Source organism: Eptesicus fuscus, chromosome 21 (genome assembly GCF_027574615.1).
Source record: "Eptesicus fuscus isolate TK198812 chromosome 21, DD_ASM_mEF_20220401, whole genome shotgun sequence".
Classification (NCBI taxonomy): domain Eukaryota; kingdom Metazoa; phylum Chordata; class Mammalia; order Chiroptera; family Vespertilionidae; genus Eptesicus; species Eptesicus fuscus.
This window is the reverse complement of record NC_072493.1, coordinates 38065548-38093489: the sequence shown is the minus strand read 5'-3', so window position 1 is coordinate 38093489 and position 27942 is coordinate 38065548. Positions and strand designations below refer to the sequence as shown.

Genomic DNA, 27942 nt, shown 5'->3' with positions numbered 1-27942 from the left:
ATCATCTTTCCCAGAGCAAAACATCTTTCCCGTTTCTTCCAGGCAGTTTGCAGCTGTGGGCTGTTGCTTCTTGATAGACTCACTTTATTAGCTGGTGTGCAAATAAAATTGACTACTTCTCTGATCACTTAGGTAGAATACCTGTAGACTTAAAAATAGGCTTTGACTACCAGTTAGGTAATTTCTATTTCTTTTGCCTGTAAAGAAGACATTGCCTAAAGTAGTATCAACTGTGAGGCAGCATATTGACGTTTGATATATAATTTTTATTATAAATATAGAGCAAATTTTACAAATAATTCAGAAGTGGCCTTAGCCAGACAAAATTAAATAACAGAATAGCACAGATGAGGTGAAGTATTTACAGTCTGTGTCAGGGTCAGAAAACCCTGAAAGAGGTACCTGAGTACAGAGAACTCCCAACTAATCCTCTCTGAGGGGCCTCTTAGACACAGCATGAGATCCAGTAATCAATATTGAATAAATTATTTCTCTCAATAGCCCCAAAGACAGTCATCCATGTGGAAGGCTGGGTGGGCAATAGTTTGCCTCTCCTTCCCTTGCCCTTTTTTATTCTGACACAATGGGACTCAGAACCCATGGGAGAAAAATTCCAGAGCCTGGGGCCCAGTTATGATCCTCCCCTGTGTCCTAAAGAGCGTCAGCACCAGTGCAGCTTTCTGGGTTGTAAACAATGGCAACAGTGTGAGTGACAGTGTTCCCTTCAGGGCTCCCACTTCTCAAGATCCAAACACACCTTAGCAGAGGCCCAGGTTTCCTGAGTCAGTAAGTGGGGAAGATGGACAGAACATGCACAGGCAGAAACATGGACTCGAATGGTGGTTGATGATTGGCCCGAGATGCCCGGAAACTGACTTAGATCCACTTCCAGCCGTGAATGAGAGAAACTGGTCTTCTTTTCCACTTGGAGCCACTGACATAAAAGCTTGAGGAGCTCCTGGCCAAGGGAGGGGCTTTGGCGGCTTCTTTCATCTCAGGTCCTCAGATTGGTTTACAAAGCAAAGCCAAGTAAAAGTAACCCCTTTCACACAGAAGTTTCAAAGATGAAAATGGTGAAATGTCTCAGAGACGGGAACAAACCCAGTACCCCAAATTGTGCATTCTTTAATAATTATTTAAATAATCTCTGAAGGGTAACTCTGATTCCTTTCTGAAATTCCTAGCAGATTGTTTCTTTCTTTTTTTTTTTTTTAATCTTCACCCGAGGATATTTTTAGAGTGGAAGGGAGGAAGGGAGGGGGAGAATTAGAGGAGGAGGAAGAGAAAAAGCTACACGAGAGGAACACATTGATTGGTTGCCTCCTGCATGAACACAACTGGGGCCAAGAATCCAACCTGCAACACAGGTACAGGCCCTTGACCAGGAATCAAACCTGAGACCTTTAGGTCCTTGGGCCAATGCTCTAATCACTGAGCGACACCAGCCACGACTAGACTGTTTCTTATTGGGAGCTGAGTACCCTCTAAAACTGTAACCTCTTTCCTCTGTAGGCATTTCCTTGAATAAAAGCCCATAAAGTTATTAAAACATATGTGCTTTTTTTTTTTTTTTTTACATTTTCCCTTGGGAATCACTGATAGTTTTTCTAGTTGCTTCTAGTGGTTTCTCTGAAGACAGTCTTGCCAAAGGGCTTAGGTGGTATTCTAGCCAAGCAGAAAGGTGTTTAGACACCCTGACAATGGACAAAGGTGTAGAATTTCCTTGTTGAGACTTTGTTATATATTTATTTTCCTGTGTGGTCCATTCACATTGGGCTTTGGAGAGATAGGAGAAGCTTTTAGTTTTTCTCTCTCTTCTTCTCTGACACATGTATTTCAGCGGATAAGGATGTAACTCTCAAAGTTACGGCAAATTCAAGTTAGGTGGGCTCAATAGGTAAGTTTAGAACAATTCTCCGTCAGGGAACAGGGAGGGGTTGGAGGTTCTGGCAACTCTTTCCCAAGGTCTGCTTTGCCAAATTTCAATGACAAGGAAGGTTGGGCTTCCTACAGACTCCCGGATGTACCTTTTCATCTGTTGACACTGAAGGGAGGGGCTGTGACTAGGAACCTGGAGGTGTCTCCTGAGTGAGGAAAGGAGGAGGGGAAAAGAGGCTTCTTCTCCTCTCCCCCCACCCCACCCCACCCCCCGAGGGCAAAGGGGTCTCCTAGTGATGGAGATGAGAGGCTGGGAATCAGTCAGCAGTGCAGTGAGCAGAGCTTGGTTGCATTACTTCTTTTTTACTTCGGAATAAACCGTTTCTGTGGCTGTTGGGGATGGAGAGGCATAAGTTGGCTTCTTTGATTCCTGGGCATTGAAGTTCAGGGAAGAATATGTAATTTCATCCATCTGAAAGGCACGAGAAGTGATCAATTAAGTCAGTGTCATAGGCCAGGCCCTCACCTTGCCTGGTGTGATTCGGCACCACCTGCTCTCACCACTTTAAAACTTCTACCTTTGCAGAAGGGCTTTTATTACCCATTTTCCCCTCATACTATGTCATTAAATGACATGCTTTGAATGGTCATTAGAAGAGATAGATTATGGTATTCATACAGTGGAAGAGGATGATACAGCAATGAAAATGAACAGCTACACACAACAAAATGGATGAATCTCATAAAACCATTATGAGATTTTGAATGAAAGAAACAAGATAAATATGAGGATATACTGTGTTTTTCAAAGTAAGAGCATAAACAGGCAAAACTAATGCATTGGAAGTCAGGATATGTTTATACTTTGAAGGGAAGTGACTGGAAGGTTTCATTTTCCAGGGAGATGACATATTTTGTTTCTTCATTACAGTGCTGCTTTGAGAGAAGCTCAGTAAAATTATTATAAACTAAAGGAACTAAGACCTCAGACCCATTGGATTAGACATTATCTTTTGACAGGAAGAGCAGATCAGATTGAAGATAGAGGAGGGAGAATGACCTGGTGCCTTCCTTATATTAGGAACTGTGCTTTGCATGTGTTATCTCATTTCCTTCCTTCAACTTCTTTCTGAAGTAGGCAGCATGCCCATATTACAGATGCCAAAGCTGAGGATCAAAGAGGTTAAGTTACTTGCTCAAGGTCACAGAGCTACTAAGAGTCACTCGAGGATTCAAACGCAGGATGGGGATACTCCAAAACCCATGTTATTGCATGAGGTAGACCCAATGGGAGTAGTTAACCAATATATCTTTGTTTGTTGCTGCATTGAGGAACTCTGACTCAAATTTAATTGCATTTTTGTCTTCAAGAGTAACCCGTTCTACACAGAGATATTTCAATGAGAAAATGAGCCAGTGAGACTGGCTATGCTTACCTTGTTAGGTGAGTTGTCAGAGTGGCCCTGACCTGGGAGTTGAAAGAAGAGTTAGCAATCCATGAAAATGCAAAGCTGACTTATAGCCTTACAGGCTTGATGTTGTTAAACTGTTGTGATTTCTAGCTGAAGGAGGTGGCAGGTAGTGGAAGGGTACGGTAGGGAGGTGGTCCATGATCACTTAAAGAATTTGATTTCTTCAGAGTCTGTGGTCCAGACCCAGGGTGTTAGTGCCAGTGGAGAGGGGGTGGGGGAGAAGTGGGCAGGGAGGCAACAGTAGAGCCACAGAGGCCTTAGTCCACTTCTGAATGTTTTTTCCAGTTCACAAGGCCTTGATTTTTGCCCAGTTGTGTTTCTAAGCACCAGACACCCGTGGCAAGGAGGGTCATTGAGAACCACAGCACCCATAGCACCACAAGACAGGGAAAGTCTCACCAAAGGAGAGTGCCCACACCCGTAATAGAGGAGGAGGGGACGGGGTAAGGTGAGGAATGGCTTTGGAAAACATGGCCATCTTACTGAGGCCTGCCAGGTCTGGCTGAGTGAGTCTCCTAGGGCTGAGTCTCAGGAGAATCTTTTGTGACTAGAAGGGTGTGAGGACCTATGGCAACCTAAGGTTGGGAAATGGACATCCCCTCTAAAATTTCAGAAGGTACTGAGTCCTTGGGACCAGGTTTCCCTGCTAAGGCAGGGCGCGTGGTGGAACACACCAGCTGTCACTGGTGATGGCTTTACTTACTGTGGTTGGAGGCTGAGGGTTTGTGCTCTGTGTGGTCGCGCTGGTCGCTTGCCCTAAACAAATATCAGAGACTGTGACTGCTATTCGCAAGCATAGGCTCTTTGCTCCTTAAAGTAGGAAGGACACTGTCAGCTCATTTATCAGAGTCAGCATTGCCTTTCCTCCTAGGGCTCCTCTTCAGTGTACCCACCGTCCCTTCCAGTGAGCACTCCTTTCCTGCTGCCCTGATGTTCACACAGGTCCATTCTTTATCACCTGCCTCTGAGCCTACTTCTACTCTGACACCTTTCCCTTTTGAAGGTAGATGCTGTTTTTATCTTCACCTTATTTATTGCCTAAAGTGCCTTCAGTTTCTGCTTTTTGGTAGGTTCTCTTCCTGTCCCCACCCTCTCTTCTCCTTCTCTTCCTGTGGTTGACAGAACACAGGACTCAATTTTCTCTTGCTTCTTTTTTTGTATTTTCATTTGTTTTCCTTCTTGGACCTTGGCTTCCCTGACTGGGGGACCTAGTTGCATAATCTCCCCGCTCTAAACCAGATGGAGATGGGAATAACCATGTCCCAAAGGGAGAGAGGTGCAGGAAGCTTGAAGACCAGGGAAGAAGAAACCTCAGGAATTAGTGCTGAGAAGCAGGGGTTTAGGAAGGAGGAGCAGATCCAGGCCCAGAGACAGAGGGGAAGTCTCCTTCCCTCTCCCAAGCATGGTTGTCAGCCTTGGAGGAAGCAGAGCAAGAGGGAAGGCCATCATACCCTCCAGTCTTTCTGATATGCAGGAAGTACACCAGGGCTGCTATCAGAGCTACGCCAGCCAGGACGCCAATCACGATGCCGGCAATAGCCCCATCTGAGAGGCCAGGACTTTGTACTGTTGGATTATCTGTCATGGATAGAAAAGAGAAGGATGAGTGGAGGTGACGTTATAATAGCTGCCTATATCCTTATAATTTTTTTTTTCTTTCACTGTATTTCTAGGTTGGTGCTCAGACTTGCCACAATTCCATCCTGGCCTTTCTACACAAAGATATTTTTGGAGCTTTGGAAATGTGAGAAAGGCGGATTTCCATTTTTGTAAGTTATAAGTTTTCACCATTTCATGATTGCCTGTTTTTCTGTTCCAGGTATGGCAGCCATGAATATGTGCCAATCAGGTCTCCTGTTGGGGACTTAATTGATGGAAGGTGGTAAATGCACCATCTGCTTTGCACAGAGACTTCCCACAAGTTCTCAGCAGGGATATGAAATAAGTCCATTCTGTGAGGAACGGTTTTCCTCTATGGGTGACTTTAGTTCAGACACCCCATCAGCTTTGCAGATACTCTCTTAGAACCACACTGCAACTTAAATTTTTCTTCTCTTTCTCCTTCAAAGTAATTAGATCTGCATCCTGGTCTGAGAAATCTCCAAGGCTTTTCCCACTTCCATCCACCTTTCTTTAACAGGCATTTTTTCCAACAAAAAAGTGTATATCTAATCCCATCTTGGCTGTATCTTAGGGGATGAAACTGAACAAACTAGGCTTGAAACTTTGTACACAACTTCTTTTAATTATTTTCCTTTATTTAGTCAGTAATCATGTCCAATGATTTTTGTGAGTCATGTCCCCCTAACTCCCAAATATAAATAAATTTGCATCTATATCTTCTCTTTTATTTTTGTTGTCCTCACTGGTCAACTCAAGATTGATGAGTATTATTTATGTTAGCTACTGCTGTGGGTACTTATTATGTGCCAGGCTCTGTGCTCAATACTTTAGTTATATCTCATTTAATTCATATAATAACCCTGTCAGATAGACATTATTTCCATTTTACTGATGAAAAAATTGAGTCTTAGAGTGGTGAAAAATTTACCCAAAGTCATATGTTTAGTAAGAGGTGGATCTGGGCGTCAACTCTAGGACCACCTGACTTCCTAAGGCTAATGATAATGGTAGTAATAAGAGCAGCTAACAGTTATGGAACTTTTCTGCTGCATGTGGCATTTGCTAAGGGTTTAATTGATTATTACATTATATATTTAAAGCAATATAATGAAGCAGGTATTATTATTGTAATTTTCAGTAGTGGAAATGGGGCCCAGAAAGTTAATCTTGTGCAAGAAATTTGTTATTGTAATTGCTTACTTTAAAAAGAAGAAAGAGCTCAAATCAATAACCTAACTTTACAACTTCAGGAACTATATAAAGAATATACTATATTCAAAGCTAGCAGAAGGAAGGGAATAATAAAGATTAGAGTGGAGATAAATAAAATACAGAATGGAAAAATAATAGAGAAAATCAATGAAACCAAAAGTTGGTTCTTCAAAAAAGATTAACAAAATTGATAAACCTTCAACTAGATTGTCTTAAGAAAAAAAGAGAGAAAATCCAGATCACTAAAATCAGAAATGAAAGTGGGGATATTACTCTCAATTCTACAGAACAAATGAGAATTATAATAGTACTATGAATAATTGTAAACCAACAAATTGGATAACTTAGATGAAATGGACAAATTCCTAGAAACACAAAACTTACCAAATGGAATCATAAAGAAATAGAAAATATGAATGAATCTATAAATAGTAAGGAGATTTAATCAGTGTAAGCATTTGACAAAATTCAATACCCTTTCATGATAAAAATGCTCAAACTAGGAATAGAAGGAAACTTCCTCAACATTATAAAGGCCATTTATGACAAACCTACAACTAACATGATTCTCAATAGTGAAAGACTGAAAGTTTCTTTTCTAAGATCAGGCAGAGACAAAGATGCCTGCTTTTGCCATTTCTACTCAAAACAGTATTGGAAGTCCTAGCCAGTAATTAGGCAAGAAAAATAAATAAAAGGCATCGAAATTGGAAAGGAAAAGGTAAGATTTGCATATGATATGATCGGTTTTACATATGATATGATCTTATATGTAGAAAACCCTAAAGATCTCACAAAAAAACTGTTAGAACTAATAAATTCAGCAAAGCTGCAGGCTACTAAACAACATGTAAAAATCAGTCGTATTTTTATATACAAACAATGAACAATTCAGAAAGGAAATTAAGAAAATTCCATTTACAATAGTATCAAAAAGAATGAAATACTGTAGGAACCAAAATGGCGATGTAGGTAAATGCTGGTACTTGCATCCTCCCACAACCACATCAAAATTACAACTAAAATACAGAATGACCATTATTCAGAATTGCTTGAAGTCTGGTTGAATGGAAGTTCTACAGCTAGAGGATTAAAGAAGAAAGAACATTGAGATTGGTAGGAGGTGTAGAGGTGAGGAATGGGCTGGTTTTATACCCACATGTGGTGTGTTTTTAATTAGGAGGAATATCTTGGCTGAGGAGGCCTCATGAGGAGCAAGGAGTCCCAGCCCCACACAAGACCCCCAGCCCAGGGTTCCAGTGCTGGGAAGAGATGTCCCTGTAACTTTGGGTGGTAAAAACCAAGCGAGGATTGTGGCTGAGTGACATGGAGACTACTGGAGTCGCAGGCAGTTCCACTTAATGAGCCAGCACATGGGCTTACCCAAACTTACTCCCTCTGAGCTCCAATCATGGGGAAGCATCTTGAAAGGATCCAGGGACATACGGGGAGGAATTATATTGTCTGGTGTCAGGGAAAGAACTCAGGGGCAGCTTTCTCCCAAAAAGTGCTGTGATGTCGTCCCCCCCCCCCCCCCCCCCCCACACACACACAGTTGACTGGCAGGCGCTCCATATCTGAGTCTCCATCAACCTGGCCCACACTGTTTGTCCCACCCTGGTGAGTTCCGCAGATCCTGTCCCACTCAATTTGCAGCCCCTCCCAAGCTATTTGTAGTGTCTCTTCTATATGAATGGCCTATTCTGGCTCAGGCTTCAGACTTGCCTAAAATCTCTCAAACAAGTAGCAACTGGACTCAGTGTGCTCCATACCTCTTGATAAGTGGCCCCAGGCCAGACACTAGAATCAGTTTGCCAAGGTTCACAGCTTGGTCTCTCCTGGGCACCTCCTAGTCCAATACAAGTAGCAGCCATTGCAGACCACTCTGTACCTCATGCCAGGTGGCCCTAGGCAGGGCACAGGCAGTGGCTGACTTTGCACCTCCTGGGAGGCCTCAGAGCCAGTGCACTCAGTGGACAGTTTCAGACCATGCAAGATTATAACTCTACCACATCCACAAGTGACACTCTCAATGGACAGACTTGGTGAGCACCAAAGTCCCACGGAAACAAGTCCTGTTCCATAGTGGTGTCTGCTGTAGTCACAGCTGGTCCTCACAACCAATTGGCCTGGGGGTCAATTCCTCCCAGTGACACCAGCAGCAGTCAAGGCTCAGCTACAACAGGACAGTGCACACAGCCCACACGGGGGTGCACTGAGAGTACCCAGTTCAGGTGACTGGGGAGGCTGAGCCACTGGGCCCTATAGACACCTACTACACAAGGCCATTCTACCAATTCAGGAGACATAGCAGCTCTTCCTAATACATAGAAACAAACACAGGGAAGCAGCCAAAATAAGAAGACAAAGAAACTTGTCATGAATGAAAGAACAGAAGTCTCCTGAGAAAGAACTAAATGAAATGGAAGCAAGCAAACTACTAGATGAAGAGTTCAAAACAATGGTTATAAGTATGCTCAAGGAACATAATGAGTGTTTTAAGGATCTTAGTGAGATGTCAAGGAACTTAGTGAGAATTTCAAAGAAATTAGTGAGACCACCAAAGACATGAAAGAGGACCAGTCAGAAATGAAGGATATACCAACTGAAGTGAAGAATGATTTACAGGGAATCAAGAGTAAAGGAGAGGATTCAGAGAATCAAATCAACAATTTGAAATATGAGAAAGTAAAAAACACCCAATCAGAAGAGCAAAGAGAAAAAAGAATACAAAAATATGAGGGTAGTATACGGATTCTCTGGGACAACTTCAAGCATACCAACATTTGCATTATGGGGGTGCCAGAAGGAGAAGAGAGAGAGCAAGATGTTGAAAACCTATTTGAAGAAATAATGACAGAAAGAAATAGACTTACAAGTCTAGGAAGCACAAAGAGTCCCAAAAAAGAGGAATCCAAAGAGGCTCACACCAAGACATATCATACTTGAAATGCCAAATATCGAAGACAAAGAATCTTTTTTTTTTTAAATACATTTTATTGATTTTTTACAGAGAGAAAGGGAGAGGGATAGAGAGTTGGAAACACCGATCAGCTGCCTCCTGCACACCCCCTACTGGGGATGTGCCCACAACCCAGGCATGTGCCCTTGACCGGAATCGAACCTGGGACCCTTGAGTCTGCGGGCTGATGCTCTATCCACTGAGCCAAACCGATTAGGGCAAAGAAAGAATCTTAAAATCAGCAAAAGAAAAGCAGTTAGTTACCTACAAGGGCCCGCCCATATGACTGTCAACTGATTTCTCAACAGAAACTATGCAGGCCAGAAGGGAGTGGCAAGAAATATTCAATGTGATGAAAAGCAAGGACCTACAACCAAGATTACTCTACTCAGCAAAGCTGTAATTTATAATTGAAGGTCAGATAAAGAGCTTCACAGACAAGAAAAAGCTAAAGGAGTTCATCACCACCAAACATGTATTACAAGAAATATTAAAGGGTCTTCTTGAAGAAGAAGAAGGAGGAGGAGGAGGAGGAGGAAGAGGAGAAGAAGAAAAAGATAAAAAGCATGAACAATAAAATGGCAATAAATACATATCTATCAACAATTGAGCCCTAGTCGGTTTGGCTCAGTGGATAGAATGTCCGCCTGTGGATTGAAGGGTCCTAGTTCAATTCCGTTCAAGGGCACATGCCCAGGTTGGGAGCTCGATCCCTAGTAGGAGGCATGCAGGAGGCAGCCAATCAATGATTCTCTCCCATAATTGATGTTTCTGTCTCTCTCTCCCTCTCCCTTCCTCTCTGAAATAAATTTAAAAATATATTAAAACAAACAAATAGACAAAAAAAAAACACACACAATTGAATAAAAAAAATAAAAATAAATGAACAAGGAATCTAATGAACAAAATAAACTGATGAATAAAATAGAACCAGAAGCCAGGAAACAGAACACACTGGAGAATCTCCGAGGGAAGCAGGGAGGGGCGCAGGACACAGACAACAGGGTGGTGAAAGCCTGGGGCAGAGCGGGATCTGCGTGGAGGGGGGCAATGGGGAGGAAAAGAGGGGACATCTGAAATATTCTTAGCAATAAAGATATAAGAAAATCTTTAAAAAAATAATAAAATACATAGGAATTAAGTTAACTAAGGAGGTGAAAGACATACAATGAACAACTACAAAAATCATTGCTGAAAAAAATTTAAAGACATAAATAAATGGGAAGGCATTCTGTGTTCATAGAATGGAAAACAATGTTGTTAAGATGACAATACTGCTCAAAGTGATCTACAGATTCAATAAAATCCCTATCAATAACCTAATGACATATTTTTGGGCAAAAAAAAGAAAAATCCACTCTAAAATTCATATGGAATTTCAAGAGACCTCAAAAGGCCAAAACAATCTGGAAAAAGAAAAACAAAGTTGGAGGATTCACATTCCTGATTTCAAACTTTACTTCAAAGCCACAGTAATAAAAAACAGTGTGATACTAGCATAAAGATTGATATATAGCCAGCCGGTGTGGCTCAATGGTTGAGCTTCGAACTATGAACCAGGAGTTCAGGGTTGGATCAAAGATCTAAATATAAAACATTATTAGAAGACTAGTAGCCCAGCATACGAATCTGTGTGCCAGTAGCTCGCTGCTGCCCTCCAGTAACTCTCCGCCCACTGCCCCGCCCTCCTGAAGCCCCCCACCATAGCTTGCTGCCCTGCCCCCTCCTGTAGCTCTCCACCCGCTGCCCTGCCCTGCCCTCCTGTAGCTCTCTCTGCCCACTTCCCGCTGCCCCTCATAGCTTGATGCCTTGCCTCCTACAAGCAGCTCTCCACCAGCTGCTTATAGCTCGCTGCCCCACCTTCCTGCTGATCTGTGATCTGGTCATTACACGTGCAGGGCGTAATGACCATTTGCATATTACATCTTTATTATATAGGGTGCCTGGCCAGTGTGGCTCAGTGGTTGAGTGTTGACCCATGAACCAGGAGGTCATGGTTTGATTCCTAGTCAGGGAACATGACCAGGTTATGGGCTCCATCCCTGGTAAGGGGCCTGCTGGAGGCATGGATCAGTGATTCTCACTCACCATTGATATTTCTATCTCTCACTCTCTCTTCCTCTCTGAAATCAATAAAAACATATTTAAAAAAATTCTTATAAGAGAACATAGGGTAAAAGCTTTAACATTAGGTTTAGCAACGATTTCTTGGCTAGAAAACCAAAAGCACAGCAACAAAGGAAAACAGATAAATTGGACTTTATCAAAATTAAAAAAGTTTGTTTATAGCCCTAACCGGTTTGGCTCAGTGGATAGAGCGTCAGCCTTTGGACTGAAAGGTCCCAGGTTCAATTCTGGTCAAGGGCATGTACCGTGGTTGCGGGCACATCCCTAGTAGGGGGTGTGCAGGAGGCAGCTGATCAATGTTTCTCTCTCATCGATGTTTCTAACTCTCTATCCCTCTTCCTTCTTCTCAGTCAAAAAAATCAATAAAATATATATATTTTTAAAAGTTAGTGTATCAAAGGACACTGTCAACAGAGTGAAAAGTCACATGGAATGGGAGGAAATATTTGAAAATAATATATCTGAAAAGGGATTAATATCCAGGATATATAAATAACTATTAAAACTCAACAACAAAAAATTCCAATTATAATATGGCCAGAGGAACTGAATAGACATTTCTTCAAAGAAGATAAACAAATGGACAATGAGCATATGAAATGCTTAGCATCTCTAATCATTAAGGAAATAGAAATCTAAAGTACAATGAGATATCACCTCACATCCACTGAGATAGCTACTATCGAAACAAAGCAAAACAAAACAAAACAAAACAAAACAAAATAGTAACCACCGGGAAAACAATGTGTCCACAAGGATGGGGAAAAATGGGAACTTCTGTGCATTGCTGGCAGGAATATAAAATGGTTCAGCCACATAAAATGGTATGGCAGTTCATAAAAAACTGAACAGCGCTAGCCGGGTTGCTCAGTGGATAGAGCACTGACCTGCGGACTGAAAGGTCCTGGCTCAGTTCCAGTCAAGGGCATGTACCTCGGTTATAGGCTTCATCTCTGGTCCTGGTTGGGGTGCATGTGGAAGGCAACCAATTAATGTTCTCTCTCGAATTGATGTTTCTCCCCCTCACTTTCACTCTTTCTCAAAAATCAATGGAAAAATATCCTAGGATGAGGATTAACAACAACAACAAAATTTGAACAAAGAATTACTATTTGACCCAGTAATTCTACTTCTCAGTATATACTCAAAAGAATTGAAAGCAGGGATTTGAACACCCTTGTTCTTAGCAGCATTATTCACAACACACAAAAGGTAGAAACAACCTAGAAGCTCATGGATGGATGAATGATAAATGTGATGGATACATGCAATGGAATATTATTCAGACTTAAAAAGCAATGAAATTGTGATATATGCTACAACATGGATGAAACTTGAAGACATTATGCTAAATGAAAATAGCCAGACAAAAAAGGACAAATATCATATGATTCCACTTATATGAAGTACCTAGAATAGTCATATTCATAGACAGAGAAGTAGAATGGTGGCTTCCAGGGGTTTGGGTTTGGAGGTGGGGAGCTATTGTTTAATAGGTACAGAGTTTTAGTATGGTAAGATGAAAAAGCTCCTAATGGATAGTCGTAATGACTGCACAACAATGTGAATGTACTTAATGCCACTGAGCTGTAGACTTAAAATAGTTAAAATGGTAAATTTTATGTATAGTTTATCACATAAAAATGACCACAAAAAAAAAACCACCCCACCACACAGCCTTGTGCAAGGTCACAGCTAATGCCAGACCCAGGGTCAGAAACTGAGCTCTTAACCACTTTGCCATTCTGTTTACTGTAAAGTCTCCTGCTTGACAATCTGCTCCCTGCGACTTCTGTCCATTTATCACACCATTGGTAGAGCAATCCTCCCAGGGATGTAGAATGGGGCAAGGGGTCACTTACCTAGCACATCCAGCCTGAAGGGGTCACTTTTGCCAGAACTGACAGGGTTGAAGACCTCACACTGATAATCCCCAGCGTCCTCCTTCTTTACGGGGTCAATGGTGAGGGTGCTGTTGCCCTGGGACAGCTTCATCCTGTCCGTGAGCAGGAGACTCTGGTTCTTGAAGAGCCACCGGATGGAGATCCCCATGTCATTTGTGAGGCAGGTCAGGACCACGGTGTCCTTCTGCTCTGTGACTGTGGCATTGCTGGCTCGGAGGGCGGGCTTCCCCACTGGCTCTGTGGAGAACAGAGGAGGTGACTGACTGAGAGTGGGCTCCTTCCTCAGAGATGTCAGCCACTCACAGGCCACAGTGATCTCTGTAAAGGGCACCAGAGGAGGACTCTGACCTCTGCAGGGTGAGGACCTTTGTTCAGGTGACAGTCTGTAAGGAGAAGGCTATGCCTCCCCTCTTCCCTCCAGATCACCTCAGGGCGACCCCTGACCTGTCTCCCTGGACATCTGTAGTATCAGCACCAGGAACCTCTTTTCAGACCGAGTACCCAATATCTTCATGATCAGGTGGAATTTTTACCCATTGACCTTTTTTTCTTCCCTCATTTTATTTTATTTTGTTAATCCTCAACTGAGGATATATTTTTCCATTGATTTTTAGAGAGTGGAAGGGAGGCAAGAGAAAGAGAGAGAAACATCAATCTGAGAGAGACGCATCGATCGGTTGTCTCCTGCACATGCCCTGACTGGGCCAGGATCAACTTGAAACATGCCTGTGACTGGGAATGAAACCCAAGATGCCTCGGTGTGCTGGCTGATACTTTAACCACTGAGCACCACCGGCTAGGGCTACCCACTGACTTTTGTGTGACTCTTTCCCAGACCTTCCTGTGACTTTCTAAATACTCACCCCTCCTCTCTGGTATGGTGGCTACACACAGAGATGGGAAGGCATTTCCCTTTTGTTAAGTAACTTATTAGAGAATATAGCCCAGCCAGTCTTCATGATCCTAGGACCTGGATTAGTTTCAATCTAAAGGATTTCTCAGTCTGATAGGACGTTCACTTCCTGGCCTGTGGATTGAATATCACAGACAACGAAATCCCTGGAAAGAAGTAGTCACAGTTTGAACAAAAGGCGGGTACTCTTAGCGTCCTCCATAAACTACAAACTGTGGCACTGCTCCTTCTGTCCCAGGAAGGGACTTGGTGGATGAATCTACCTACTTATCAAATAAGCACCACTGCTCACTGCTCTCCTCAGCAATGTCACATGTGCTCCTGTCACACAGTGTTGTACAGCTGGTGACTTCAGAGCCAGAACACAGCTCAGAGGGCTCCCCTATGGCTCACTCTCTCCCCGTTTCCATGCAGCCTGGTCTGAGGGAAGCTCTGGTGTCAGTTGGTGACATGATTTGGCCGTACTGAGGCCAGGCCACGCATTCACCTTCACCACGGACCCCTGTCCCACCACAGAGGGCGCAGAGCAGCCAGTCACCAGGTGAGCCTGGAGCCGCGCAGGGAGCAGGGGTCTGTCCTGCTCACCCCTCCTCAGAGGTGGTGTCCTCCTTTAGTTTGGGGAAAAGAGGTGAGCTTGTTCAAAGCCTTGTATGTTCCTTGTAGCACATGGAGCAGGTAACAGACAAGAGGTGACAGAAGGAAAGTGTTAAGAAGCAGCAACTTGACCTTGAGGACCTTTGTTTTCCCCTCTGGGAAGCCTCCTCCCTCCACCACTTCACACTTTCTGGGGCTGAGAGAACCCCCTCCTCACTTTCCATGGCTGGACCCCAGCTCTGCCATGAGAGATCAGAAGAGCTAGGGAGGGGAGTCTACAGAGATGGAGTGGGAGGGCTCAGGGGAAGACTTTGTGATTTGCTTGTGTCCATGGCCACAGGATGGGAGACAGCACCCTCCAGGCTCTGTTCTGAAAACCAGACAGACCTGCACCCCAGAGCTTGGTGTTCATGGTCCAGGAGGCACTCACCATAGACTGTGATAGTCTTGACTGTGGTCCTATTGAGCCTAGTGACAGAGTTATGGGCGAGGCAGGTATACGATCCACTATTATTCAAAGTGATGTTGGGGATAAAGAGCTCCTGTTTGGTGTTCTGGGAACTCCCATTGATAAGCCAAGAATACTGTGCAGGCGGGTTTGAGGCTGCATGGCAGGAGAGGCTGAGGTTTTTCCCACGTAGGTAATCCGAGTCGGAGGGGGAAATGGTGGGGGCGTCCGGGCCATCTGGAGCAGAGAGAACACAGCCACACATGATGTAATCAGAGGGAAGGGGAAGGTCCTGGTCTGTGTAAGGGCCACACTCTCCCTCTGAGCTGGGTCACAGCTTTGTTTTTTTGTGTGTTTTTTTAAAATATATTTTATTGATTTTTTTTTTACAGAGAGGAAAGGAGAGGGATAGAGAGTTAGAAACATCGATGAGAGAGAAACATTGATCAGCTGCCTCTTGCACACCCCCGACTGGGGATGTGCCCGCAACCAAGGTACATGCCCTTGACCGGAATCGAACCTGGAACCCTTCAGTCCGCAGGCCGACGCTCTATCCATTGAGCCAAACCGGTCACGGCCACAGCTTTGTTTAAAAAACCCCCAACCATAGCCCCTGTGTTCACTGAGCCTGAGTCTGAGACATTAACCTGTTTGTCCCAGTCCCAAGACCTAATCAGATGTGCCTGGTACAAGAAGGTATGGCCACCCTGGGTGTTCAGAGTGCGGGTGTGTGTATGTGGACCTGAGAGGGGCGGATGTAGCCTGGCCTCTGGCAGTGTGGATTTGGGTAGGCGGTGTGGCCCAAGCAGGGACAGAGGTTACTCACAGAGAACATTCAGGGTGAATGGGTCACTGCGGGCGGCACTCACGGGGTTCCGGGTTTCACACTCATAGGGTCCTGTGTCATTCCTTGTGACAGGGAGTAAAGTGAGAGTCCTGTTGTCCATGGACAGCTGCAGCCTGGCACTGGCTGGGAGACTCTGATTGTTGATCAACCACAGGTAGGTGGTGTCCTGAATCTGAGGTCCACACGTTAACACGACAGGGTCCTTGTGCTCCTCAGGGTTGGAGTTGTTGCTTGTGATGTTGGGTTTGGGTAACACCGCTGTGCAGAAAACAGAGAACATTGCCATGTTTTGTACATTTAACTTCTCCAAAGGCATCTTCAGTCAGAGTTGGTGCCTCTAAACTAACTTCAGTCCTTGAGAGAATAAGGCAGGTCTGTGCATCACAAGACAAACAAATGCAAGAGGAGCTGAGCACTCAGAGGATGTAAGGCCGCCTGCTCTATGTCTGGGAGAAAAAGCACAGGCTTTCTCAGGTGTCAGACAACTCTCAGGGTTTGATCACAGAGAGACACAGGACTGGTCGTCAGAGACGACCCCGCACCTGTCCTGGCTCCTCACTGACCAGCTGACTGCCTGGCTGACCTTGGGGTCTCACCTGGAATGTGCAGGTGCTGAGACCCTTCCAGCTACACAGACCTACGTTGCCGGGCCGAGATGTGTTTCCACTGAAGCCTCACATTCCAGGGTTCACCCAGAGATGAGTAATGATGGGCCACCCCATAGCCCTTAAACCCTGAGAGGACTGGGCAGGGTGTCCCTGAACTGGGTGTCTGAGCAGAAACAGTACACGGGAGACCAGAAGCAAGTCTGGTGGTCAGTTCAGTACCCAGGCTGCAGGGCCACGAGGTGTGGCCGTCTGCCCACGAGTTCACTGGTGACTGACATGAGACAGTGACCCCAGAAAGGGCAGAGCAGAGTCCAGGAATGATTTAGAAAAGATGAGGGACGGCGGGAGCTGGCTGGCGATGGCAGCAGAGCCATGCTCTCTGCCCTTGGTCTGAAATGTGCTTTCTGCCACTGCAGAGGGCAGGGATCCTTCCTCAACACTCAGACAATAGCACGTACAGAAGGGGGACTTGTGGAAGGTGGGGGAGCATGAACTTGCTGAAAATATGGCCCTCGTGGCCCATTTGTGTTTGGCAGTTATGAGACAGATTTTGAGTTGAACTGTGAAAGAATGTGTGAAAATCACTCATTCCCCAAAGTTCTAATGCCAGTTTTTGGAGGAATCTCTGTCTAGAGGAGAGCACAAAGGTCACAGACCAAATTCTGCTGTCCCACCAGGTCACACTGTGATCAAAGGAAGATCCACAGTAGGTTTGAAATCAGCGACTCCCTGGGATAGAGAGAAGGTGAGTCCTGTTAAGAGAACAGAAGTGACTGGGGGGCAGGTAGGAGTGAGTCCAGCTGTCTCTGCTGTATACAGGGAGGGATGATACCAAATTGGTAGAAGGACTTGTGCCATGTTAGTAAAGCTAGGGAGAAGGTCCCTCCCTGTTTCTATGGACAGTCAGGGAGAGGGGGAGGAGCCCCCACACGGCATGTGGCATGTGCTCTTCCTTGTCTTTCTAACTCAGGAAACAACTGGAGTTGAATCAAATTCATTCAAATGGGCGGCGTCTAAGAGAAAGGAGAGTGGCTGGTGGATCTCACTGTCTGAGAGGATCCCACCCTGTGGTCAAGGTGTCATCATGAGAACACCTGTGTGAAACAGGCAGTGAACCAGTCAGATGGTGCAGGGTCACCAGGCCCACCTTGGGAAGGTCTCGGGAGCCAGTGGGCGGAATGGGAGCCTCACACCAGGAGGAGGATGTGAGTCATGCATGAGTTAGGGGTGAAGTGAGCCCATGAGCTTTTGGGGACTGAGACCTGTCCTTCTGCCTTTGACTTCCTGGTTGAGTCCTGTAGAGAGTAGGTCAATGGATTACATGTCTCTGTCATGTGGACTTCCCTCTTGTTGGCTTCATGGGGGGAAGAAGCCCTGGATGGGGGCCCCGCAGAAGCTCTTTGTCCTGGTGACCTGGGAAACTGGCTCATGATGGAGCCTGGGCTGCTGCTCCCACTGATTTCTGTGTCCTCTCCTATCGCCCGGGAGGGTGGGCCTGGACACAGGTGTTAGCAGGACAATCTGGGGAGACTGCACAGTGGGGGAAGCAGAGCAGAGTAAGTTAGTGTGGCTGGAGTGAAAGAGGAGGCAGATGAGGGACATGGAATGAGCAGAGAGCCCCAGAAATGTGTTTGGTAGTGAGCAGTGCGGTTACAGGTGATTTCAAAGACCCCAGGGACCAAGATCCCACCGCTGTCCCAGGGCAGGACCAGTGCAGGCTGGAACAACCTCCCACAGTGGAACAGCCCCACAGTCACCATGAGGCTTGGCTCCTGGGGGCAGTTGGGAAGGGAGGTCTTCAGGGACAGGTGGTCAGAGGGATGGAACATGGGTCTGGAACTCTGCATCCAGGTTCCAGTCTCTGTAGAGATTATCATTCATTCTTGACCACAATTCTTCCCTCCTTCATCACAAGCAACTGGGTATTTGTTACCTGCTGGTCCCTGAGCTGGTTGCAGGTGTAGAGTGGGGAGTGAGAAGGCAAAGTCCTTTCCTTTATACCTAGTGGAAGTGATACTAACACATCAGGAAACAAGTGGTTTCCAGTCCAGTGCAGGGAGGTGTGGATCGGCCATCTGAGGGAAGGGCCTAGGTGTTCCCAGCACTGACTCTGACTGTTACTGCAGGTAATTTGATTCTAGAATAAAAGCAGATCAATTCTCCATTTGTTATCACTCCCCAGACCAGAATCTCTCCCTGTCTGTTGGGGACACTTAAGAAGAAAGGATCTGAAGCAATAGCTGGCTTCAGGGTCCACAAATGCATAATAAGGCCTTTGAAGTGGAGGCGAGGATGGGCTGTTACTGCAGAAAGACCTTGGCATGATTCTGATTGGCCAGTCAGGGTCTGCCTGACTCTAATTGAGTGCTGCATCCCCCTGTAACTCAGTTTCCCCTGAATAAAACAGGATAAATGGTAAATGGTCTTAGGTGTACTATGTTGTCTTTGAATGAACCTTAAATCTTTTGCAATTTGCTGACTTAAAGTTTGGAAAAGAGGAGCTTCCCAAGTTAACAGCATCTGTTATTTGTCCATGAGAGAGGACTCCCTGGCCAGATCCCTGGTAGACAAGGAGCTGCCAGGAGCATCTTCTCTTCCTCTCTGGGGATGCTGACCTTCCTCTGGATTCTGCTATGTCCCCCAGGGCAGTTGGTTAATGACCTGGGGGCCTTGTCCACATGTCCTCTCCACACATAGTCTCAGGTGAAGAAGCAGGTGCCATCCCTGCCCAGATGTGGCTCTTGAGGCTGAGCCCTGGCTGGTAACCAGCTCAGGAGCCTTGTGACTCGGGCACCTGGGAAACTGTTGCTCCCAGTCACCCTGCCACAGACCAAACCCAACATGGCACAGGCTCCTCAGGGACCCTGGAGTCAGGAGCCCTGGGACTGATGTCTGGGGAGGGGCTGCCCCATCAGTCCAGGCCCTGACCAGCCCTGCAGAGTCTTTCTCAGGGTCATGGTCATGGGAAGGGCCCAGGGGCCTGGATGAGACTGGTCCTTCTCTCTGTGGAGAATGTCTGCAGGGCTGGAATCTGGGGAGGGAACTCTGATCTTAGGAAGTTTGTCTCCACTGTGTGTGTCCTGCACTAAATGCCCAAACCCAACCTGGGAGATGATGCAGAGGGGGATGGAGGAGAGTCCAGGGCTGTCAGTCCTGTGTGTGAAGTAGAGTTCACCCACCCGGCACCCAGAGGTCAGAGAGCAATCACTCACGGTGTACACGGAGCTGTCCAGTTACTAGTTTGCTCTGAGTATCTTTGTCTATGGCTTGTAGGGTGTAGTATCCTGTGTCCTTCAGGGTGACGTTCTGGAACAGCAGGGATCCATTGGGGTATATTCTCTCTCTACCACTGTTTGCAGGCCCGGGGTTAGTTGTTTGATTGTCTATTACATATGTTAGAATTTTATTGTTGTTTTCTGTGTCCCCTTTGTACCAAATATAGCTTCCAGGATTCCCAGGCAGGTTGTGGACACGGAGAAGCACGTCCTTCCCTTCGGCAGCATCGGGCGGCACTGATTCAATAGTGAGCTGGGCAGTGGTGGGCAGGCTCCAGAGGGTGAGGAGTGAGGCTAGGAGGGAAGAGAGAAATTGATCAATATTTGGAGGTATGTATTGGAAAGGAGAGATGAGGCCCTGGGTCCTGAGCAGGTCTCTTCATCTCTCAGTCTTGGTCAGAGTATGTGTGTGTGTCTCCTGTGGTCAAGGTCAGCAGCATGGCCACCATGACTTCAGCACCTCTGAACCTGTTATTTTTTCTGTTTTGAGAACGTTCCCAGTTGTCTGCCCATCTGCCCAGCTCTCCTCCTCACTGTCCTCAGACCTCTGCTGACACTCAGGGGCATCCCTGGGAGTGACCTCCACTGACCCTTTAAAGACGCTGTTTTCACTTTCTGACCTGTCCCTGCTGTTTCCTCATGGCACCTGTAGGTATCTGACATCACATGTAGATGTTTCCTTGTCTGTCTCCTCCCAAAAGAACATGACCTTCATGGGGGAAGGGGCTTGTCTGATCTTGTTGCACCCCCAGTGCCTGCAACAGGCTGCAAATACCTGCGGGTGAATGAATAAATGTTCCCAGGGTCCTGCACCCGCTGGGGTGTATGTGCCCAGTTCTGAGGTTGGTGGTAAAGACAACGCTTAGTGCCCCTAGTTAGGTTTTTCTTGTGTCACCCTGACACAAATTGTTATTATCATCAGTTTTCAGAAATTATTCCTCAGTGAGGAATAACTTGTAAAACCTACCATAAACAAGGTTTTCCTGCCCCTCACCACCTCCAGATCATATGATTGACCTGCTGCTGAGCCCCCTCCCACATCCTACTCTGCTCCCCTGCCCTCTCCCCTCAGGTCCAAACAGAAACCCTCTGGCCCTCTCTGAGCGCTGTGCTCCCCAAGAGACCCCAGCCAGTCTCTGTCTCCCCTTTTCTGTCCACCCCCAGGGATTGCCCTCTTCTTACCGGTCAGCAGGAGCCCCTGCCAGGGGACGCACCCTCTGCGAGCAGGGGCTGAAGGGGACTCCATGGTCCCTCCCTCTGTGAGAAAAGCTTTCACTCCAGAAACGCTCACAGGCACTGCTCTCCTGAAGCGGGTGATCTGCTGTCCTTTTCCAGTTGTGGTGAGTCTCCTCGGGCTTCTGAGTGCTTCCCCTGTCACGTGGGCTAGGGGCGGGGTCTGTGCCCGGAACTCTTCCTTTCCCTCCCCCAATTCCTCTCTCCCCTGCTTCCCCTTCACCTTCCAGCTAGATTTCAGACCCTAGGAACTGCTGAGGCCTCTTCCATTTTCAACAGTGACTCTCCTCCACCCCCACCCCCCTTCACCCTTCCCCCAACCTCCCACACACCCTCTCGCATGTATGACCTGTTTGGACAAGCACAAGCCTAGGACATCAGGGTCCTGGGCATTCCCCAGAGCTCCACGTTGCGAGCACAGCAGCGCCCCCTGGGGCCTCTCATAACCCTTCTGGTTTGTGTCTCCGAGCAGGATTCCTAGGGCGACATCAGGAACTCTTGTCACAGTGATGTCACCCCATTGTGCATGGGATCACTTGTGGAACTTGGTAAAGACGGTGATGCCTACAGGACTCTGTAGAACTGATGCTTCTTCAGCTGCCCAGTTAACGTGGATGCCCGCCAGGCTGAGACCCATGATGTGGGAGTGAGGCAGCCCGCCCCCCTCCTGTGCTCAGGGAGGGTCTGATCCGGTTAGAAATGCAGATTCTGACTCGGCAGGTGTGCCGTGGACCAGAGGCTCTTCCTCTGGCAAGCTCCGGGGGTGGGGGGGTTGATCTTACTGGACTGTGAAACACACTTTATTTTCCCCCCATTTACCAAATATTTGTTGAACTTATACTGCTCATCCAAACCCTTTTAAGAAGTTGGCCATCTAGCAGTGAACAAAACACAGACATGAAAATCTAAGGCTTATTATTATTATTTTTTGTTAATCCTCACCCAAGTGTATTTTTTACATTTATTTTTTATTTATTTATTTTTTTAGAGAGAGAGAGAGAGAGAATGGAAGGCAGGAGGGGAGGGAGAGACAGATAGAGAGATATAGAGAGAAACATCAATGTGAGAGAGACACATCAATTGGTTTGGTTGCTCCTGCACATGCCTGACCTGGGCCTGGGATCAAACCTGCAACCCAGGTAGGTTCCCTTGACTGGAAGTTGAATCCTCGACCCTTTGGTGCACGGGCTAATGCTCTGACCACTGAGCAACACTGGCGAGGGCTCCAATGTTTATTAATAAATACAACTTAATGTTACAGTTGACATTTCTTATAAATATCTAAATTGTTGTTAAAAAACTACAAGAGCTTGGCCGGTGTGGCTCAGTGGTTGAACATCCACCTATGAATCAAGAGGTCACAGTTCGATTTCCTGTCACATGTCTGGATTGCAGGCTTGACCCCCAGTGGGGTTGTACAGGAGGCAGCCAATCAATGATTCTCTCTCATCATTGATGTTTCTATCTCTCCCTCTTCCTTCCTCTCTGAAATCAATAAAAATATATTTTAAAAATTGCAAGAGCATTGAAGCACACTTTCAATAGCAAGGCTGATGGAGACCCCTTCCCCTGGGAAGATAACCCTCTCACCCCAGCATTGGTCTCTGCTGTGTCCTGGTCTTGGGTCTGTCAGCACCACTCAGATAGCCCCGAAGGTCCCCAAACCTGGGGATTATTTCCATTTGTGACACTCAACCCAGCTCAGCACCGGGTCTTTCCCATGTTCTCAAATGCGCTGGGACGGTTGGATTTCCTCCCAGCAGGAAGGCCACAGAGAGGATTCTGGGGGTGGGTAGGGGGCAAGCTGGGTGATGACTGAAGAGGAGACCTACCTTCTCTCCAGGTGTCACCAGCTTGGCCTCTATTTCCAGGTATGGAGACCCAGGACTGGGTGTCCCAGAAGGACCTACAGTTCCAGAGTGTCCTGGGAATAAAGATGTTGGTGGGAGGTCAGGTGGCTGTGGGTTCCCTGGTCTACAGGGACAATTTCAGGGAGACCCTCTCTCTCTGGGTCTGTTGGCTGAGACTGTCCATGTGCTCCCTGACCATTGGGGGCAGCCTTTGTCCTCTCCGCCTGGGGGAGTTTTCTGTGGTCACCCCACATTGCTCATGGGGGGTGCCAGGCAGGGATTGGGGAGCAGCACAGGGACCCCTGGCAGAGCAGGTGCTCCTAGGCCCCTGGAAGGAACAGGTGGGACAGAGTAGACATGTGGGAGGGACCCAGAAGGGTCTGCGGTATGGAAATCAGGCTCTTTTTCCACTCCTTAGCCAAAGCCTTATTGTGTGTTAATTTCATGTGTGTCCTCTGTGTGTCTCAATGTTGCCACCTGGAGGGCAGAAGGAGACCTGTGGCCAATGTCAGGGGCTGCACCAGGGATGATGACCTGCTCCAGAGGGTGGGAGCTGACCCTGAGCCCTGGGCAGAGATGGGCTCTGACCTCAAGGCTGAGTGGCCATTCACCCCAGGTCCCGGTCACTGTGGGTCTCCGGCTGCCTGACTTCATCCCAGGGCAGCATAAGCCCAGTGAGAGGACAGGTGTTGTCCAGAGGAATCCTGATCCATTGTCAGGAGACCTGTCTCCCCCCCCTTCCCGCCTCCCCCCCACCCCCCGTTGGGGGATGTGTTGTTTTAGGAGGAACTCTTTGTTCCCAAGGTTTCAAAGGAAGGGCCAAGTAAGGGTTCTCTTGAGTGTTTCTAGAGAGGGCACCAGCCTGTGGGGCTGGTCCATATGTGGCATTGCATCCAACTCATCTGTGTCCCTGTCTGTCATCTGCTCTAGGCCTTTCTGCAGGGCCAAGGAGCTGGAGAAGCTCCACGTGGAGACTCAGCCAGGGGATGGGAAGGCCCTATGGGACCTTCAGCCCCTCGGAGATGGAAGCAACCACAGATTCTGGGTTCTCTTGTTCCATCCTACATGGGAATTTCCCTTTGTTCCCCAGGATACCATGGGCTGGCTGGTGAGATGTTTTCTGGAGTCCACCAGGGACCCTGTGGATGGGGAGTTGTCCCCTGATTCCTTTGTGGTCATGATGGACTCTCTTTTTCCCCAGTCCTGACTCCATCTGGGGTGGAGAAGCCAGAATTTGCACCATGCTATGTCTCTGTAAGAAGAGAAAGGACTCTTCTAGCTAGCTCCTCCCCCAGAAGAAGTCATTCACCGGCTATGGTTCTTTAGGGAATGAAGGGGGTTCCAACCCCTCACGGTTAGGAGGTCCCTATCCTTTGCGATGACTCTACAAAGGGTAAAGACTTGTTCGTGAGACAGCCATGGGCATTTGGTGGCCTCTTCCCATGCTGACACCAATGACTTCATGTTGATAAGAAACATGCTCCAACCCTGGGTGTTGCATGTGGTGACAGGAGTCTGTTGTGTGGTTTCCTCATCCATTTATTGAGGATTTAAAAATACATATTTTTATTGATTTCAGAGAGGAAAAGAGAGAGAGATTGAGAGAGAGAGAGAGAGAGAGAAATCAATGAGAGAGAATAGTTGATCAGCTGCCTCCTGCATGTCCCCTACCAGGGTTCGAGTTCACAACATGGGCATGTACCCTGACCAGGAGTCAAACCATGACCTCCTGGTTCATAGGTTAATGCTCAACTACTGATCCATGCTGGCTGGGCCATTTATTGAGTATTTACTGAGCATCTATGTGTCAGGCCCTATGTTGGGTCCTGGGAACTCAGAGAGCAGGACATACATGAGCCTCTGTGGATAGCCTCAGCCAGTGGCCTTCCCTGTTCCCATTCTAGGCAGCTGGCCCTGTGGTGGCTGCCCCTCTCTCCCCTCCCCCCACACACAATCTCTGGGCACACTAGCCCCTGGCCCCTGTGAGAAAACCAAGGATGGAGCTGAGATTGGCGCTCTCCAAGGTTCTGCACTTTCTGGATAGCTTGAGAATGAGAAACCCTGATGTGTCAATGGAGTCCTTGTTGCATCTCCTGGTGGAAGAATTTCTCCTTTGAAACTAAGACCTCTAGGCCAGCAGAGCATAATGTGTTGGGGACAGGGAACAGAAAATTTGCTGGCAGATAATTAGAGGTAATGATGAATGGTGTCACTTCCATTTCCCCCCATTGATTCCTAGGTCTGTGTTTCCTGGCTATGGGAGAAACATCATCACCTATTCAGAGAATATATGGCTTCCTGGAATACCTTCCCACAGCCTGCAAGATGTTTTCACCTATCTGGTGCTGTTGCTGAGTTTCCAAAAGACCATTCCACTTTTCTATCAAGCCAGCTGCTTCAGGATGGTAAAACCAGTGAATTCCATGGGCATGTACCCACTGCTGCATTTTATCTCCATGAGGTGAGTCTGCTGATCAGAAACAATGCTATGTGGAGTACCACGATGTAAGATAGGCTTTCTCTAAGTCAATGGATGGTAGCTTTTGCAGAAGCATGTGTTCAGGGAAGGCAAATCTGTATCCAGAGTGAGTGTCTATTCCAGTGAAATGAAACACTCCCTTTCCATGATGGAAGTAGTCTGTGTAATCAACCTGCCACCAGGCAGCTGCTGATCACCATGGGGAGTGGTGCCATGTCAGGGGCCCAGTGTTGGTCTCTGAGCTGACACACTGGGCGCTTAGTGGTGGCCAAGCCAGGTTGGCCTTGGTGAGTGGAAGTCCATGCTGCTGAGCCCATGCATAACCTCCATTCCTGCTACCATGGCCACTTTGTTCATGCACCCAGCAAGTGATGACAGGGGTGGCTGCGGAAAGGGTCTGACTAGCATCTAAAGAACAGGTCATCCTATCCACTTGATTATAAAAAGCCTCTTCTCCTGAGGCTTTTAGTGAGCATTCAGAGAAGTCTATCACATGCTTCTCCCCCAGACCTCTTTGTCACCAGTTTTCCAATCATGTTCAAGTCCTTGACATTCAGCCAAATCATCAGCCACAGCCTGTAAATTGGTATCTAATTACACATCTGGCCTTTTCTCCTCCCAAGCAAAGTGAACAGTTAGTTTCACTGCCTGAAGCTCTGCCCTCTGAGAGGATTTCCCTTCAACACTGTACTTCAGGGATGTCCCAGAAAGGGGCAGTAGTGCTGCAGCTGTCCATTGTCCAGTGGTGCCTGCATACCACACAGAACCATCTATAAACCAGGCCCAAGTTTCCTCCATCAACAGATTGCAGGGAATTCCCCACAGCTGTGGCTGGGAGAGAGGACAGTGTAGCAGGAGTGAGGACCAAGGATATTCAAACTACTTGTTCATGTAACTTACTTGTGACTTCAGGCTTGTTCAGGCCATATCGTGTATGTACCACTTCCATTTGATGATGCAGTTCCACTGTCCATGCCTAGTTTTCTGATTTGGTGGTCAGATAACACCCCTTTCATGATGGGACTAGGGTCAGTTCAGGGCCTGTGTCTAGTAACCCCTAAAATATCTGATTATTTCCTTTTCCCTAGTGCACAGACAAGTCAGGTTGCATGGTAATTTGGTGACCCATGGTCAAGCATTCAGTTTATACTAAAGTCTGTTAACAAGCTAAAAGCTGTTTTTCAAAAGAAGAGTAATTATTTAAAAAAATCTTTATTGTTGAGAGTATTACAGATGTCCCTCCCCCCCCCCCCCACCCCCATAGTCTGCCTCTACCCAGTTCCCGCCCTAGGCCTTCACCATCCTATTGTCAGTGTTCATTTGTAATGCATATTAGCATATAAGATCTTTGGTTAATCTCTTCCCACCCCCACTTCTCCCTTCCCTCTGATTCTTATTCACCAGTTTATTTTGTTCATTAAATTTCTTGCTCATTTATTTTGACTTTTAGATTCAATTGTTGATAGATATGTATTTATTGCCATTTTATTATTTTCTATTCTCCTTCTCCTTCCTCTTCTTAAACAATACCCTTCAAGAAAATTGGACAGATACATGCAAACAATGACTAGACCACCAATTTACACCATACACAAGAATAAACTCAAAACGAATAAAAGACTCCATAAGTTGGGAAACAATAAAAATCCCAGAAGAAACCATAGACAGCAAAATCTCAGACTTCTCTTGTAGCAATATGTTTACGGTTACAGCTCTAGGGCAAAGGAAACTAAGGAGAAAATAAACAAATGGAACTACATCAAAATAAAAAGCTTCTGCACAGCAAAAGAAACCATCAACAAAACATAAAGGGAGCTCACTCTATGGGAAACCATATTTGACAATGATACACCTGATAAAGGGTTAATATCCAAAATATATGAGGAACTCATACAACTTAACAAAAGGAAGACAAACAATTAAATTAAAAAATGGACAAAGGACCTATGTAGACACTTTTCCAAAGTGGACATACAGATGGCCAAGAGACATATGAAAAAATGCTCAAAGCCACTGATCATCAGAGATGCAAATTAAAATGACAATGAGGTATCACCTCATACCTTTCAGAATGGTTACTATCAACAAGTTAACAAATGACAAGTATGCACCCTTATGTTCATAGCAGCACAATTTACAATAGTTAAGATCTGGAAACAACCCAAGTGCCCATCAGTAGATGAGTGAATAAAAAAGCTGTGGTACATTTAGACCATGAAATACTATGCAGCAGTAAAAAAAGAAGAATCTCTTATCCTTTGAGATAGCATGGAGGAACCTGGAGAGTATCATGCTAAGTGAAATAAGTCAGTCAGAGAAAGACAAATATCACATTATCTCACTCATATGTGGAATCTAATTAACAAAATAAACTGATGAACAGAGAGGATCCAGAGACATGGAAGCATGGAACAGAATGTGAAATCTCAGAGGGAAGTGGGGAAGGGTGGGTATATGGGAGGTAATCAACCAGAGACCATATATGTATATATGCATAAGCCATGGATGTGGACAATT

General features: G+C 46.3%; 1 protein-coding gene and 1 long non-coding RNA gene across 2 annotated transcripts; one reads left to right on the top strand and one right to left on the bottom strand.

Annotated features, from left to right (window-relative positions):
* Nucleotides 1-256: 256 nt before the first annotated feature.
* On the bottom strand, nucleotides 257-21339 carry LOC103303224 (carcinoembryonic antigen-related cell adhesion molecule 1-like). The gene is made up of 9 exons (XM_054711319.1): nucleotides 21046-21339; nucleotides 19801-20157; nucleotides 15960-16238; nucleotides 15116-15370; nucleotides 13137-13415; nucleotides 4802-4928; nucleotides 4054-4106; nucleotides 3315-3346; nucleotides 257-2350 (listed from the first exon to the last, which is right to left on the bottom strand). The coding sequence occupies exons 1-9, from the start codon at nucleotides 21107-21109 to the stop codon at nucleotides 2231-2233; spliced, it is 1566 nt and encodes a 521-aa protein (XP_054567294.1). The 5' UTR covers nucleotides 21110-21339; the 3' UTR covers nucleotides 257-2230.
* On the top strand, nucleotides 21177-27021 carry LOC129147817 (uncharacterized). The gene is made up of 3 exons (XR_008555028.1): nucleotides 21177-21203; nucleotides 25186-25407; nucleotides 26964-27021. It is a non-coding gene; the product is annotated as an uncharacterized LOC129147817 (long non-coding RNA).
* Nucleotides 27022-27942: the final 921 nt, after the last annotated feature.

Bases quoted from the DNA above. Each gene is read 5' to 3' on its own strand.
- LOC103303224 (XM_054711319.1), bottom strand. From the start codon at position 21,109: ATGGAGTCCCCTTCAGCCCCTGCTCGCAGAGGGTGCGTCCCCTGGCAG. The intron at 4,107-4,801 runs GTATGATGGCCT...ATATTTGTTTAG, and splicing joins CATATCAGAAAGACTGGAGG to GGCAAGCGACCAGCGCGACC. The intron at 2,351-3,314 runs GTAAGCATAGCC...CGTGCCTTTCAG, and splicing joins CTGACAACTCACCTAACAAG to ATGGATGAAATTACATATTC.